The sequence below is a fragment of the Protopterus annectens genome, chromosome 13.part0 (genome assembly GCF_019279795.1).
Source record: "Protopterus annectens isolate FY-2018-M chromosome 13.part0, PAN1.0, whole genome shotgun sequence".
Taxonomy (NCBI): Eukaryota; Metazoa; Chordata; order Ceratodontiformes; family Protopteridae; genus Protopterus; species Protopterus annectens.
This window is the reverse complement of record NC_056747.1, coordinates 417,204,188-417,221,623: the sequence shown is the minus strand read 5'-3', so window position 1 is coordinate 417,221,623 and position 17,436 is coordinate 417,204,188. Positions and strand designations below refer to the sequence as shown.

The window sequence follows — 17,436 nt, the reverse complement described above, 5'->3', positions numbered from 1 at the left end:
CTACTGCAGAAAATCTCAGGTTTTCCTTACATGTTCTGTCCTCTATTTCTACTACTTTTTGAAACATCTCCTCTTGAGCAGTTTCATTCTTGGATTGCTTTTCTTTATTTCCACCTCTGAATTCTGCAGTAGTCTGCGGTGGTGGTGCTACGGTAGCGTTGTCGCCTCACAGTAAGACGTTGTTCTGTTCGATTCTCAGCTAAAGCGTCTTCTGTGTGGAGACGTGCGTGAATGGGGCGTACCTTCGTTGAAGGTTGTGCGTCAGAGCTGGTAACTCGGTACGTAAAAATCTACTGCCAATCATTAGCAGACCGAAGTTCCGCTGTGGCGACCCCTAACCGGGAAAAGCCGAAAGACACAACAACAATCAGCTCATCTGAATATCTGCTAAAAACAACTTCCATTTTTCCAGCCTTTAGAGTTTATATACTCCTAGTATTTTGTTTACTGACCACATATGATAGGACTGATTTTTTCCTCAAGATTAATGCAATCATGCCTTTCACCAAAGTTGCAGCTTAAACTGGTTTTTGCTGAACAGCTGCAGGATTCTTCCCAATTAGTGTTTTTTCCTCGCTTTTTGTGGCCGATTATCTTTCAGGTTCTCTAAATTTCTTCTTTGCTGGCATCCAGGCAGTGTACTTATGAGCTACTAACTGAAACTTACCCAAAAAGAAAAATTCACTGGCTCTCTTTTCTGAGTTATTTTCACACTTGTAGAGCTGAAATTAAGCTGTTACTCAGTATGCAACCATCTTGGATGTCCTGATCTATGGAAGACTTGATAAACAGTCAAAGAGCAATAAACCAGCATAACTGCAGAACAGACACTTGTTAGTGAATGTTCTTGCTATCGCAGTCATATTCCACCTCTCTTAAGAGAATCAGGCACCTAAGCCTATTATAATTGTGGGCAAGTTCAGGGAATGCAAAGCGTAAAGGATTGTACAACAACAGGACCCCAAAGACTCATTCTCAAGAATTACTATATTAGAATTAGTGAAGATAGTAAGAGAGATAAAACAACTGGAATTGAGATCTTTAGACAAAGGTAGGAGCAAACTACATAGGAAAAGATGTGACTTGTGAGAACAATAAATACAGGGGAGGAATGAGGTTTAAAAGAAGGCAGGACTTAAAACAAGATATGTAATGTCCGACTGAAAATGACAGAGTAGATTACAAGTGATGTATAATGCTTGCAACTGGGAGTGGGGAGTGTGTCAGTATGGTTTGTGATGTAAAATGCTTGCAACTAGGATTGTGTCAGTGTAGTTTGTTTTCATTTATATAAACGTATGATTGCTTATGTTATAAGTGATGGCTTAATAAAGATGTATCTTGTTTTAAAAAGGGTTAGGAATTGAATAATTTATGTAATGTTGCTTAGGTTATATGATATATAGCAATATATGTGAAGCATAATGATTGTTAATTTTAACTTAATACAGTTCGATTAATTTTACATAAATGTAAATGGGCCTATGTCACAAGTGATAATTAGAAGTTGAAAAAAAAAAAAAGAACTCTGCCTCCCACTGAAACATCAGACAAGTCAGAATATCTAGTGTCCAAAGAGTCTGATGCATAAATCACAGAACTCTATAAAATGGTGATGGAACTAAAACGCGACTGAAGCTTAGCTAATTCGGGCTACTGTCTTGATCCTTACAGCCTCAGAACTTCCAGCTTTACAGCAGACTTCTACACGCCTCCTGCTCCTTCCAGTCCTCCAAGTGATGCTTATCTGATTGCCACCACAATCCATTTCTGGCATGTGGTTAGAAGACAGTTTTAAATGGCATCGGCAACAAGTGTATGGGTTGAAAAACTGCTCCTTTTTACATTAAGGACTGTTATCTTAGGATCCAAAAGACTAGAGTCAAAAAGTGCGTCTATCCTGCAACTGTATATGGTTCCTACAAACACATCAGGAAAGCTTAGAAGCCCTTTGCTATATGGCGATGAACATTAAGGTTTCTCTACATGAAAAATGCAGACTATATGGAGAATACACACAGCAGGAAAATCAGGAAAGAACCAGGAACTGTGTTAGTGAGCTTACAACTTATACCCACACAGAAACACTGCTGTGGGCCTCAGGCAGGTTATTCCCATGAATGCCAAAACTAAGAAAGTTACCTGCAAACATAGTTCATTATGGAAGACAATCCCACTGGCCTGATCCTCCCCCTAAGGTTCCTCTGACCAATTTCTATCATGCCTACTGTCTTTATCATTAATGTAAGACAACTTAGAAGGAAGGAAGAGAAAAACAGACAAACTTCAATCCAACTTGCAGTGTTAGTCCAACATGTAATGTTAAACGTTACATTCAATAAATTACTTACTTTCCAGGAGGTCCAAGGTCTGCCATAATGTACATAGTTTGCAGAGGAGTATTTATAAAATGACTGTTCTTGAACTCTTCTGATGGTTCCCATGTGATCAGTCGGGATTTTGGGATATTACCTTCCCTGAAGAAGAATTCAACTACTTTCAGAAATGCAAAAGTTGCTTATATTATGACATTTTAACATGCAAAAGAATGTGCAGCTGTAGGACCAATATCTCATGCTACTAGGGAAGAAATACAGCCAACTGATTTATATCACCAATTAGGATGCATATAGGGATATACATTTTTATCTACCATAATATCAAAACAGAAGCAAAGCTTAAAATGTAGTCATTAACTTGATAGGATTAAGCATATTAATTACTAATTTGGTAACAAGTCAGTTTCATGGATTCAAAAGGCACTTTTTTTCGCAGCAACTTGGAAATGTTAAAAAGCTCAATGGCAACACAGGACAAAACACAAAAATGTATATACATGAATATACATGCATTGCACGCGTGCGCACAGACATACACAAACATTTGATCTATACATATTTATATATAGACAGAGGCACACACATACACAAGATATTGGCAAATTGCTTTGTCAGTGGAAGCATTATGTGCCCAAAACTCCCTGTACTGGCAACGGCAATATACTGTAGTCAAATTCAGGATTCAGGTGCAATGAAATCCATAAGGATGGAACAGCAGCCATAGGAGTTTATAAAAGAAGGTTGTTAATGAAATTTTCTTGTGCAAAACATAACAAAAAGAAGCACACATACTCACACACAATACACCTACTGTTTAGATCTCACAGCCTTAATTATGTCCAAACCACTTTGACTCTTTACTTGCAACAAGCATCAATATTCAGGGCATTCTAAAGGCTGCAATCTTTACACTTCTATTCTTTTCGAAAGAAATTCACAATTGCAATAAAATAATTCTCCCGTCAGTTTCAGTTGGCTCATTCAGTATACCTAAAGACTGAAATCAAGCATCATTCGCTTCCTTAAGATATCCAGGAACAAAGGACTATTTCTAATTGTACAAGTATTCTCCCTGGTTTTATCTGTATACCTCAATGGCAGACACAACGCTTTACCATGAAATGAGAAGTTTCAATGCTGAGTCCTATCTTACCATGACTACATCTTAACTGATTTGATTACAGACAGCACAGCACTGTATTCTTAAAGAACCCTGCAGCAAAGTCCTTGCTGAGGACTATTTGCAGACTAGTGGTGAAGAATAATTAAGACAGCATTAACATTAATCATATTAACAGCACTCTTCTGCCGAATGGCAGTCATATTTCAATATTAAGCAAACTATTTATCCTCTAGCATGTAGCTAGCTGATGAATTTTACTCATTACAACCTTAATGTGGGTGTCAAAAATGAGAACTAATTTGATCCAGACTCAAGGTATTTGAAGTTTACCATTTTAAGAGGCTGCTGTTTTAAGGCAAGCAGACAGATGCTGCTGTATCTCAAAGGATAAAGATTTACCCAAATTTCAGTTTACAATCCATTTACATATATTCCATCCATGACACATTTAATATCAGATAAATGAACTGTAAAATCCTCATCTAAGGAGGTACTACCTCTCAAAATAAATTATCTATCAACTGACAGAATACAACAGGTCCCCTAGCATTCAGAACAAATACTGAAAAGCACAGAGGGTCAAGTAACAATACCAGCTGGATGATACAGGTAAAGAGTGAGGATACCAGTGTTTCCAGTAATAATGTCCAAACCTTTTTGCTTTAGGCAGCTTATGAACCAGAAATGCAATCCACTAGGATGAAGGCTGAACAGTGTATATTTGGATGATGGGTGCAAGTCACTCTGTAATGACATGCTGCAAGGGCTAGGTTCCTCCACTTATCTTTAGTTGTGGTGCCACTTTGTGGTTAAAACCTTTTTTTTTTTTTAAAGTTTCAGATAAGGTAACTGGGTTGCTCAGCTTGTATGCTAGTAGCATATGGGGAGGAACCTGTTCTGACTTAAACCTTAAGTAGATTTAGTCCATCTTAGCATGTAATAGTTGTGTGGGGATGACATTTGGGTGTTGCATTTTTCACTGTATGTGAATCATGTACATATTAATTTCAGTACCATGTTACATACGTTTTTGAAATACAAACTGTTTAACAAAGAAAGATTTCCAGATCATGTAACATATCTTATGCTCATAGTTGGGGTACCAAGCAAATGATGATGACAAGCCAATAATAAAATACTAATTAAAGGAGAACCGCACCCACAGACTCAAAAAACATGTTTATTTCATCATGGTGGTTTGGTGTTTCCTACATTTTAACAACACTCTGGGACTAGTTACAGGTTTTTAAATATTTTTATATGTAATTTGTGAGTCTGACCACATGGGGTCTGGCATCTTGAAGTAATTCTGATAGTTTAGTCTACCTCTAGGTATCCCACAATGCAATGTTCATATGTGAAAAGTTCCATCATGCAGGCATCTTTCTTCCTAAAACTCCTGTCACTCCATTGATTTTACATGCATACACTGCTGTCTTTAAGTCAGTTAGTTTTAAGTAACATTTCATGACGTTCAATGACTACTTAAAACACAAACAGTGCAAATGCCACAGCACAGACTTTCAAAGTGCTTTTTACTGTGGCTTCTTTTTAAAATAGCTACACTGCAGGTTTTATTTTTTTTGTTAAGCCTGAATTGTATTAGTTTGACTCCTCTCCCATTCCCCTTCACACTTAACTTCCCTAGCTGTCAATGTGCTATGGGTAATTTGAGCGGTTACCTGCTGTGATTGACAGCTCACAGCAGGAGACTTGACTCATGTACAGTTTCCTTGTTCTAGCCTTTACTTTCTGTATGGGTAGGGGAAGGACCAGGGAGCTGTGACATCACAGCATGAGTGGGTTTTTAGGACGGACATGATGATGTCAGTTTGAAGAGGGAATTGGTCAGAAAACTACCTGTATTCAGTGGCCTTGATGACATCAATGAATTAGAGACTTTTTTAGGGTGGAATAAAAGTTTTTTTGAAAGTGAAACCACCACAGTACAGTAAGGTACTGTTCTACAATTGTCTTTCGGCTTTTCCTGGTTAGGGGTCACCACAATGGAACTCCGGTCTGCTAATGATTGGCAGTGGATTCTTATGGTGCCGAGTTACCAGCCCGACATCCAACCTTCAAAGAAGGCACACCCATTCACGCATGCACCTACCTGCATGTCTAACGTCATTCGACCACGGGGAGGACTTGCAGACACCACACAGAAGGCGCTCCAGCCGAGAATCAAACAGGAGAACTTCTTGCTATGAGGCGACAACACTAACCACTGCACCACAGCGGTCTCTAATGGAGAGTAACAGTCAATTTAAAATATTTTAATTGCTATGTTGTTGCTTATTCATAGCAGGGACAATAAATAGGGAGATAAAGGACAGAGAACTTGAGCATTTAATAAAATAATCCCACTGTTGTCCTTTAAAATAAATAAGTACATACAGATTGAAGAAAAAAAAAAAGAAAACAGATGCAAAAAAAATGTTTCTCTTCCCCCCCATTCAACCCTCACTCGCAAAACCAATGGCTCCACATCCTCCTCATAATCAGACAATTCATTCTTCCATTGAGGGCAAGAGCATCTCATCGTGAAGCTAGGCAACAGCCCAATAGCCTATTTATTTCTAGCCTGGGATAGAGATTCATTGGCCATTTGTTCTTCATGGAAAAAGGGTTGGGGTAAAAAGGGGTCCAGTGTGGAAATCACATGGGTACCAACCTCCCCAGCCTTGAAAACTCTGCACTCCTGAAGAGCAACAAATTCTAAAGCAATGACAAAGGAAACATTTAACTGAGTGCAATTTTGTGTGGTAGAAAAAAATCAAGGCCAAAAATGAGATATTAAAGTAAGATTGGTCTTCACAATCTTTTTATAGGTTCACATTTAAATACTAAGAAAACAGTCTACAAGCAGTTACTAACCTAGTCAATGACCCATATTAAAAAGTTCTATCCAGCCTCAAGGAGGAGAATACAAGATAATTACGGCGAGAACTTGAGGATGCCCATTAAATTATCTAGGTTTACCTTGAAAGTTACAAGAGTGTTACTCTGCTTGACACATAGTGGAAGTTTGTTCCAGTGGTGCAGGATACACTGGGATATGAATACATCACAAATCCATGTGTCTTACTTACCTGTTGATGAACGTTTAGCTCATTTATCTGGGTATTTGAAGAAGCATTTATTTTGTGAAGGAACAGAACGTCAAAGAGGGTTAGATCTTTCATGAATTGAAAGACAAGATACAGATCTCCATAGAGAAGTCTATAAGAATTGAGTACTGACTGAAGTTTGCAAGTCTGTCCTGATGACCAAGATTTTTGTGGCTACTGCTCTGTTTAGTTAGGAACCTCCAAGGGTCTCAATTTCATCAATATGTTTAGACAACTGCATACCAAAACAATCATTATATTCAATAATGGTTCTGATGAGATATGTTTGGGTGGGGGATTAACTCTTCTTTGAACCTAGAGAAGATGCCTTTGGAAATTACATGGACCGGACAGAAGGCTTTCCAAACTACTGCAGACATGATGATCAAAAGATAAGGAATTATCAATGAGTACCTAGATTCCTCAACTACTATCTGCTTGGATTGGTGAGTCACATATATGATATGGAAAGTTTTTTTTTTTTTACCAGAATTAACTACACTACATTTATTCACATTTAATCTGAGACCACTGTCCTTCTACCGATTGTTAACATGGTCTCATCCATTGCAATTGTGAGTCTCTGAAAGATCAAACACCACCTAACTTATGTTCATCTGCCAACTTAGATAACCATAGGTTAAGAGCGTTGGCCAGAAGGTCTGACAGAGAAATCAGATAGGACAGAGTCCAACACAGAGCACTGTAGTACACCACTGGTAATTTTCTTGCTTTTAGAAGTGACACCCGCAATCTAACCACATGGGTTCTGTCAGACAACCAGTTAACTGACACATAACGAAGGTATATATATATATATATATATATATATATATATATATATATATATATATATATAATCTTCAAAGTTACAAGTCTGTCATTAATGCCTGCAGTGGGAATAGCATCCTGCATGTACTACATAACTGCTATCCGCTGTTTCAGTGACTTTTTGAAAGAAATTAATGAGGTTGAAGAGGCAGGACTGTCAATGAAAGTTGTAATAAGGGTCCAGTGTCAACAGATTTTCAATATCCAGATTAATGAGGCCTAAAATAATATAATAAATAGTTTTACATATGGGGCTAGTAAAACTAATGGGTCTATAGTTATCAGGGTCCATGGTTAAGCCACCCACATGTAACAGCATTACAGAAGCTGTTTTCTATGCTTCAGGAATTTACATAGTGGAGAGTCTTAGATTAAAGAGGTTAAGTAAGGGTTCAGAAAGGCCATATTTGGTACTGATAATTTGGAAACCCTGTATGTTATCCAAACAGATAGATGAGGTATGCTTATCTTTTGAGAGGGACAAGAGGACTTGTTCCATTAGTAATTAAAGGGAGTGGCTGTGACTGTGGAACCTGTACAATAAAATTTGCATTAACTTTGTCATCTACAATATTAGCCATTTCCTTTAGGTCAGAGGGGGTGGTATTATTGATGTTAGTACTTAGAAACAGTGAAAGAGAGATTTACAGTTCTTTTGGTTTTCGTGGCTGTTTTGAGTATTCAGCTTTGAGCTTCCTGGTTTTCTTTAATCTCTTTAGTAGTTTGCTTAAGTGTGCTCTTAAGGTAAGGAGAATGAGACTTCTTATAAGCATTAACTTTTTTCTCTTGTCAAGTAACTTTAGTATAACGGTATGATATCACAAGGTTTTGCTTTTAAATTTCTCATTACATTTGGAATGGCTAGGGACTACCTTATCAATAAAAACATTTATCTCCTTAATGAAATGTAGGCACTCGAAATGCATAGTGCTGACAAACCAAAACAAAAGACTAAAAACTCCAGGAGAACTGTGAGTCCCCCTGCATCACTTATGTAGGGGATCCAAGCCTCCCCAAACTTATATATACCAATTCCGAGATCACCATATCTCAGGGACAAGAGAATAGTCAGAGAAATGGCGATCTTGGACTTAGTATATTTAAGTCCATTTGGTTAGCCTATTCAGTTTCCATGTTTTGGGACTCTTTAGCGGGTCCCAACATTTCAAATGATTACTAAAATATTTAAGTGGGTGAAGATGTCAAGAGGCACAGGCAGCAGCTTCAGCAATGGTATTCATTGGAGGAACATTAACAGCAGAATTTATTTAGGTCATCAAGTAACTTAAGGAGATTTGCTTTTGAAAAGTTCCTATACACAGAGGTATATGCAGAGGAAAGACCAACCAGTTTTAAAGGAAAAGGTCACTAATTTATGGTCTAATGTAACAAGGGAAGTTAATACAAAATGAGGTATGTAAGAAATGGCCATATTTGTCAGGATATAATCAAGGGTACCAGGACCCACTAGAAGGACGGTTAGACCAAAGTTATGTACTTACCATAAAGATGTATTTGTGTTATTTGTTTCAGTCCTTCCTCAATAGATAAGTTACTGGACCCATCTCAGATCTGACTACAGCCCTGTTCAGACTTTGAATCCAGTACTTAGGATCCTCCCCTTATCCATAACACCTTGCAAGGAGAGAGAGAGAGAGAGAGAGAGAGACCTCTGATTGAGTTTGCCCCTATACCCATAGCTGGCCATAGGCATAGGCCAACTAGGCGGCTGCCTAGGGCGCAGCGGCACTTTTCCAGTATTTATTTGGTGTAGGTAGACCAGGATGGGGGCACCAGGTGGTGGGGTGCCATGGAGCCCTTTTGCCTAGGGCACCAGTTGACCTAAGGCCGCTCCTGCCTATACCAGTGTTAAGGAAATTGCTACCAAATATGTAAGAACCATATATCACAGAGGATGAAAAACCGCTGCCAAACCTAGAACTTGAAGAGTACATGACTAAGCAGAGGTATCTATAAGTACAGTCACTCCAGCAGCCAAAGGGAAATTCAAGGAAGAAAAACTGGAAGCAGTCAACACAGATCTATTGTTATGGTAAGTACTTTCTTATCTGATGTGTTTTCCATCCATTCTTCAATGGATGCAAGAGAGTCCTTCAGCAACTAATACAAAGCAATTTTCAAACCTGCGCGCTTAGGATTGCCCTTCTCTCTTCCCGCCTTGGCTGACCTGGTGTGACTCAGTTTGAACTTCACATTTACCTACACTAACATACTGCAGCTCCTGCATAATGGTGTCTACAGGATTGCAATTGGCCACCACAACAAAAACTGTTTCTCCCAGCAATTAATCAGAGTAGGTTACACATCAAAAGTTTCTTCATTGTATGGAGTTTTTTTTACTGTTTTTTGTGTGTAAGTGAATGATCTGATGCTCCCACCTAAAGCTCTGAAAATTATACTCTAAACTCATAACCTACAGCTAGCAAATACCCTGCAAGAGTATAAAACACAGTCTAAAACAGTGTATAACTTGGTGTAAAATATAGTTTAAAAACACAGCCATTAAGTTAGCACTAAATACATACCAAACGGCTCCAGGAAGCCTATGCTCCGCTCTGGCTCACTCCACACTCCAACCTGCCCCCAATTCCCACCCTCTCTCAGTACCACTAAATTTATAGTTACTCAACCACATCCCCTGTTATAACATCCTATCAGCTTTCACCTAACATACTTTCTCCACCCACTCTATTACCTCTAAATTTCCCATCAGATCTTCTGCTGTTGTGCCATACAAACAACTGATCCTAACTACTATACCCCTACTCTCATAATGCTATACTCCTCTTTACTACCCATTCTGCTGGCCACTTATTTACTTACCTCGTATGAAAACCAGTTTCTCATTGGTTAGCAGTACCCAAAAGGCCATACTATCACCCTAGCTGTAAAGCATCCCACCTTCAGCCATGCTAATAATAATGGGCCCAACTCAACATCGTGTTCATTCTTTCAGCATACCAATCCCTGGCACATTAGCCCTAGATCTAGACAATACTACAAACTTAAACAAACTCCTAAAGCTTATCACCATGCACAGACCTAGCCTAATACTCAGTGGTGATATTCACCCCAACCATGGCCCATCCACTTCTGATATATACACCCCCTCTACTTGTAACCTAAGCTATAAAACTATAATCAATAGACCAACTAACTCTCTCCTGACCTGTCATCTCAATATTAGAAGCATTAACACGGTACATGAACCGCATGCACTCCTGGCTGTCCACTCCCCTGAGATTCTCTGTCTATCTGAAACCTGGTTAAAACCTAACACTACCAACAATTAAGTGTTACCACCTGGGTATAACATACACAGGCTGGATCGTGTTTCCAGAAGGGGGTGGGGTAGCTATACTCTACAAATTTGAGTTGCGTGTGACCATAGATGTTACTCAACCACCTCAGATAACTCCGAAATTTTTGCCACTAGATTGCAACTTAACAAAAATAAATGCATTAACATCATCTGCATGTAAATTCCCCCAGGTAAGACTATAGCCACACTTGAAGATACCCTATACTGGCTATCAAGTCATTACCCCCAAGAAACCCTACTATTCGGAAATTTTAACAGACTGGGACATCTGTTCCTCAGAATCCCCATCTACCCATATTAACCTGCATGCATTTACACAAATCATAACCACCCCTACCAAGCTAGGTAAACCCAACCAAAAAGAAAGCATACTCGACTGGGTACTTATAAACAGTAAACCCCAACTGCACACCGCAGGTACTCTCCCCGATGACCTAGATGACCACCTTCTCACTTATATAGTTAAGCAAAAAGCCAATAATCCCCAACAACCCTTACTCAGAAAAGTCAGAAACAAAAAAGGACTTTGACCCTGCTAAATTCTAATAGGAATTTAATTCCTGTAACTGGTCTATTCTAAAACACCTCCCCTTAGAGGAGGCAGTTGCATATTTTAACAACAAATTTCGTGAAATCCTTGATTTGCATGCACCTGCCCATTCAAAGAGAACAAAAGCAAAAACTGCACCATGGCTTTCTAAAGAGTCTAGACTAAAAATTATCAGTAGAAACTAATTTTGGGCTCTATGGCACTCTACTAAAGACCCCCCAAATAATGTTAAATACAGGCAAGCTAGGAATGAAAGTAAAAAATCCATTTTACAAGACAAAAAAACAATACTACTGTAATTTACAAACAGCAAACCAGAACAATCCTAAGAAGTTCTGGGCAGGTCTGAATAATCAACTTCATCCTGGAAAAACTTCTTCCCCTATCCCCGCTGCTACCACTGATAACCCCCCCCCCCCCGAGAATGTTTCAGACAGTTTTAACTGTTTCTTTACTGACACAATTCAAGTCCTAGCTAGTCAATTACCCCCTAGCTCTCCTGGCCATAGTACCATCTCTATGAACCTACTCTCGTTCAGCTTCCAACCAGTATCCACATCACTTATCTGTACCTTGATCAAAAAATTAAAACCCACCACACTATCCGCTGATCAACTTCCCCGCCGAGTACCTTCAAAAATCAGCTGATGCTACTGCCTACCCAGTATCAATACTAATTAATCTTACCACAGTAGAGGTTAAAATTCACACCATTTGGAAAACATCCTACATAATCCCACTACATAAAGTAGGCACCTCCACTAAATTCTCCAATTATAGACCAATAGCTATACTTTCTCCACTTGCAAAGGTTATGGAAAAAGGTATACACAAATTCATGCACCACCTAATCCAGAATCACCTCATGGCAGATAGCCAACACAGCTTCCGTCCACACCACAGCACTACTTCAGCCCTTCTAGCTTTTACCAATACCATAAACAATAACTGTAACAATAATCACATATCCTCAGGCCTCTTCTTGAATCTCTCTAAAGCATTTGACATGTTTGACCACCAACTTCTGATTCACACCCTGCAAACTTTCTGTCTAGATTCTAAAGCCCTTCAATGGTTTAAATCCTACCTCAATGGGAGACAGCAGGCTGTTCTTTGGCAGAACAATCTCTCTAACCTACTACCGAACACCCTTGGAGTATCACAAGGTTCCATACCAGGGCCCCTACTGTTTTCCACCTTTATTAAAGACTTTTATACTGTCATCCCAAATGTCAGCTGTATCCAATATGCTGATGACTCCACCCTGATTTGCTCAGCTACATCTCCTACAGATTTATGGTCTGTTACCCACTCCACCTTTAATTCTATAGAAAACTGGCTCTCTGAAGATCAATTTATACTAAATCCCAAAAAACTAAAATGCTTTTATTCTCACCAACACAAAGATCTGCTGCTTTTACCTTTAACATAAATGCAAATGATGGCACAATAATCTCCCCCGACCCCTCTACAAAACTATTAGGTGTCATTATTGATAATAACCTAAAATTTGACCTACATGTAAACCAACCAAGCAAAACCATAAATAAAAAACTAGGGTCACTTAGAAAAGCCTTCCTCACCCCTCCAACCAAAATTGCCATAGCTCGCTCTCACCTACTTTTAACACTTCTATATGCATCCCCCCTACTCTCTAATCAAAACAAGACTGTACTTAATAAACTCTCACTCTGTTATAATCACATTGCCAGGTTTGCCACTGGCATGCCTTTTAGGACACACCACTGCATCAATCTTAACCAGCTTGGGTGGCTTGAACTACCCAGTCTAATCCAATATAACCTACTGATAATGGCTAATAAAATCCTTTATAATTCAGATAATACCCCAGCACTTAAAAATCTTATCACCCCTATAACAATCCACGACTGCTTCAATCCTCGAACAGACTACTATTTCAGACAATCAAAATTAACAATGCAGCCGGTAATTCCTTCTTTACAAACTCTGCAGGCAGAGCCTGGAACTCACTTCCAGCTGATATTACTTTGCACTCCTCCCCAGGCCAAATTTAAAACTAGACTCAAACATCTGGCACTAAACTGGCTTTGCCACTACAATAAGCTTGGCTAACTCTCATAAAGAATGTGAAAAATCTACTAATCAGATTACTGTTGAACTTACCCCTGACTGTCACCGGGGAGAAAAACTTTAAGCTGCTGAACTTGTCTATTCATGTTTGTTTATGTATTCTTTGTCTACACCATATTTGTAATATGTCTTCATTGTTTTTATTGTATCTGCTTACCTTGGAGCTTTTCTCCCCAGGCCTCCACTGAAAATGGACATGAATCCAGTAGGACTATCCAGGTCAACAAATATAAAATAAAATAAAAATAAAAATAATACACCTGGGGTTGTCATGAAAGGATAATCCAGAGCATAGCCAACCCAAAAAAACGCTCTTGACCTTGACTGTAAATCTAATTTATATTGAGAAATTAAAGTATGGATATTGGGCCAAGCAGCACAAATGTCACCAAGGGATACTCTGGAGAAGAAAGCTGTAGATGCAGCCACATATCTAGTCAAATGAGCCTTATGAGGTTTGGGTAATGATAAACCTGTCTTTGTAGACATGTAAAAAACAATCAGATAACCACTGAAAAAGCATCACTTTAGATGCCCCTTTTTTCACTTTGGCTGTGGAAAAGGAGACAACTGATCACTTTTTCTAATGTTCTTAGTACGATGGGAGCAGAAATTAAGCTGGCAAAGTACATTCATGTATTCACCTTTATTGGAGAAATTTGGGAAGAAAACAAAGGTTGACAGAGTGATGATTCAGAAAAGTAACTTTGTGGAAAACCAAATAAGGTGGTTTACTGGACAAGGTATATAACTCCAAAATCCTCCTAGCAGAGATGATGGCCACCAAAAATAGAGTTTTCCACAACAAAAATTTTAATTTAACTTTGGCTGTGGGTACAAAGGGGGAGACTATTTAAGGACTGTAAAAGAATGGTAATATTGCAAGGAGGGAAAGGATCCCTAAATGGAGTTCGAAGAAGGAAGATACCCCTAAGAAAGGCTTTGGACAGTCTAAGGAAGGTGATGGAAAACTGGTTCTCCATGACAGGGAAACTGGAGATAGCTGCTTGTTGTATTTTAGTAGTGCAGTAGTTGGCTCCGCAGTGAAAGAGAGATCCCAGAAAGTCCAAAATAGCTGGAAGAGGGGCTGAAAAAGACCTTGGCATTTGCTGGAAGCCTAAATAGAAAAATCTTTTCCACTTGCTTTTCCAGACCTTCCTGGTGGAAAGCCTTTTTGAAGAGGTCAAAATGTGAATTACTTGCAAAGAAAGGCCAGAATATCTAGCCATTACCAGAACTGGATAAACTATGTGGTCAATTTGAGGGCAATAATGTCTGGGTAAGGTGATCCTGACCCCAGCACCCAAACAGCGTAAATCAGATGAGACCAGAAGGGAAACCACACCTGCCGAGGTGAAAAGGGAGCAATAAGGATCACTGTGGCCTTTCTTGCCAATGTTTTCTGAAGAAATTTGGTATGAGAGGAGTAGGAGAAAAGGCATACGGAGTCCAGTGGGCCAGTTGTGAATCAGAGCATCCCTTGGTGAAGCTCCCCCTCCTGGAGGATAAGGGCAAAGTACCAGCTGCAGCTGGTGTTGAAGAGGAAAGCAAAAAAGATCACAGCAAAACTAGCCCCAATAACCCAAAATCTGACTCGGAACTGCTGTACTGACGGACCACTTGTGATGGAGAAGGATGGGCCTGCTCAACCTGTCTTCTAGAACACTGGACACCCACAGAATGTGTACTGCTATTAGAAATCATTAAGACGACACCGGCTACTGCCACACTCTTACGGCCTCCTGACACACACAGTAAGATCATGTTCCTCCCCGTTTGTTGATGTACCAGACCACTGACAGTGTCCATCTGGACTAAGATCACACCTGTGGGGAAAGCATCCTGAAAGCCCTGCAATGCTAGCAAAACCACACTTCTATCCAAGATGTTGATGTGAATGCTGATATCTGCAGGGGACCATGCATCTTGGACCATCCCCCCCCAAAATAAAATTGCCCCCTACCCTAAGTGGGAAGTGTCCATGGTCACTGTGGTTTGTGAAGAGGTAATACAAAAGGATGACCCTGGGAGACAACTGGAGATTCTAACCACCACTGAATGAATACGAGTTCTGCATATCTTTGTGAGATATCTGGAAACTCATGAGCCGGCATCTGACTGACCATTGAGCAGACAGGGTCCACTCATACCTCTCAACCTGAAATCATAAAAAATCTGGACAAAGACCCATGAAAAATATGTACAACGGGCCAAACATCTATACGCTAACATAAAATTTGCATACACAATTATGTAACCCAGTCCACTCCAATGTAATTGTAGGATAAACTCAAACTTCAGAACAGACAAAATATGATGAAACACAAAAACAGAACAGTGTTTTATGTATATTAACATCTGAACTTGTTTACATTAACTACTAACTACATACTGCCTTGTATTAGTTTTTATTTTTTTCTGTTCCTCAGAAAAACAAAGGCAATATTCAATCAACTATGTCAATGCAGTAAGAGAAAAATATAGCTGTGTAATATAACAAGAGCAGTACACAAAAATCTGTTACAGCTGATTAACATATTTTATCTAAACAGATATAAAAAACACTGTAATTAAATGACTACAAGATATTTATGACAATATTAACTAACAATGAAAATATCACTATCCAAAACAATAAATAATGATCAGACTGGATTTATATATCACAGACACACACGACAATATTGAAAGGATAATTTCTCTTATAGATTATGTTAATAAAAAAAATAAACACTCAATTGGCTTAGACATACAGAAATCCTTTAATTCCATAAATTGGCACTATTTATTCAAAATCCTAATGCTATTTGAATTCCCTGCATCCTCTGTTCATCTCCTAAAGAATATATATATATATATATATATATATATATATATATATATATATATATATATATATATATATATATATATACACACACAAATAATTTAGCATATGTCAAGTCAGGTCCTTTTATCTCTGAATCTATACATATAACAAAAGGCACTTAAACAAGAATGTCCCATGTCACCGATTCTATTTGCTCTGGCTACTGAAATACTGGCAGATTCAATTCGTAACAATATAAAAATCAAAGGAATAAATGTTTATGAACAATACAATTCTAAAGTAATGCTATTTGCTGATGACACATTGCTAACATTATCTAATACAAAACTGACATTAGAAGAATTAGATATATTAATTGACAAATTTCACATGATTTCAGGGCTCCGTTTCAATAAAGTGAAATCAATTTTTTTTATTTTTAAATTAAAAAAAATGCAGACTAAGGGGGATCACATCATAGGGAAACAAGAATCTACCTTAAAATATCTAGGAATTGAGTTACGCAAGGATAATAATGAATTAGTCTAAAAAAACTACAATATCATCAATACAATTAAAATCTCTGTGGAAAAATGGAACAAAATAATATTAACATTTGAAGATAGACTGCAGTTAATAAAAATGGTTTTACTGCCCAAGATCCTATGTATAGCCTTGGCAATATAACTGTTACCAGAAAGGAATATACTTAAATAAATAAATGCATGCCTAATAACATTTTTATGGTTTCCCAAAAGAAACAGAATAGCTTTAATACATCATATCAGAACATGGAAACAGGGAGGACTAAACTTTCCTGATATAGAAACATATGTAAAAGCATCAATATCTAAAACAATCTCAGATTGGATAAGTCCAAACTACTCTGCAAATTGGAAAGAATTACTATCTGTAAAATCAAAAAATGAATTTGATTTACAAAAAAAATTTCAAACAGATAAAAACAATTTGCCATGGCACATATGTATTAGTATGCAATATAACATAAATAAACCCACTAAAACTCGCATAATTATTACATTGACTCATTTAGGAAAATTATTAATGCAAATATAATTTAAAATTCTGGTTTGATCTTTTAACGCCATTTATAGTCGCAAATAACTTTCCACATAAAATGTACAGAGAAAGTATTAATTCTCAGGAACAGAAACAATTTGTTTGTTGGCTCCAATGTATCAAAGAACTAAAGGTTTTA

At 38.1% G+C, this 17,436-nt stretch overlaps 1 protein-coding gene across 1 annotated transcript in view; it reads right to left on the bottom strand.

The window, feature by feature from the left end:
• Positions 1-17,436, bottom strand: part of MKS1 (MKS transition zone complex subunit 1) — a 1,448,767-nt gene that overhangs the window by 1,066,484 nt on the left and 364,847 nt on the right. Inside the window, exon 6 of the mRNA XM_044054835.1 lies at positions 2,352-2,477. Within this exon, the coding sequence (XP_043910770.1) occupies positions 2,352-2,477 (126 nt within the window). The remainder of the gene's footprint in view (positions 1-2,351; positions 2,478-17,436) is intronic.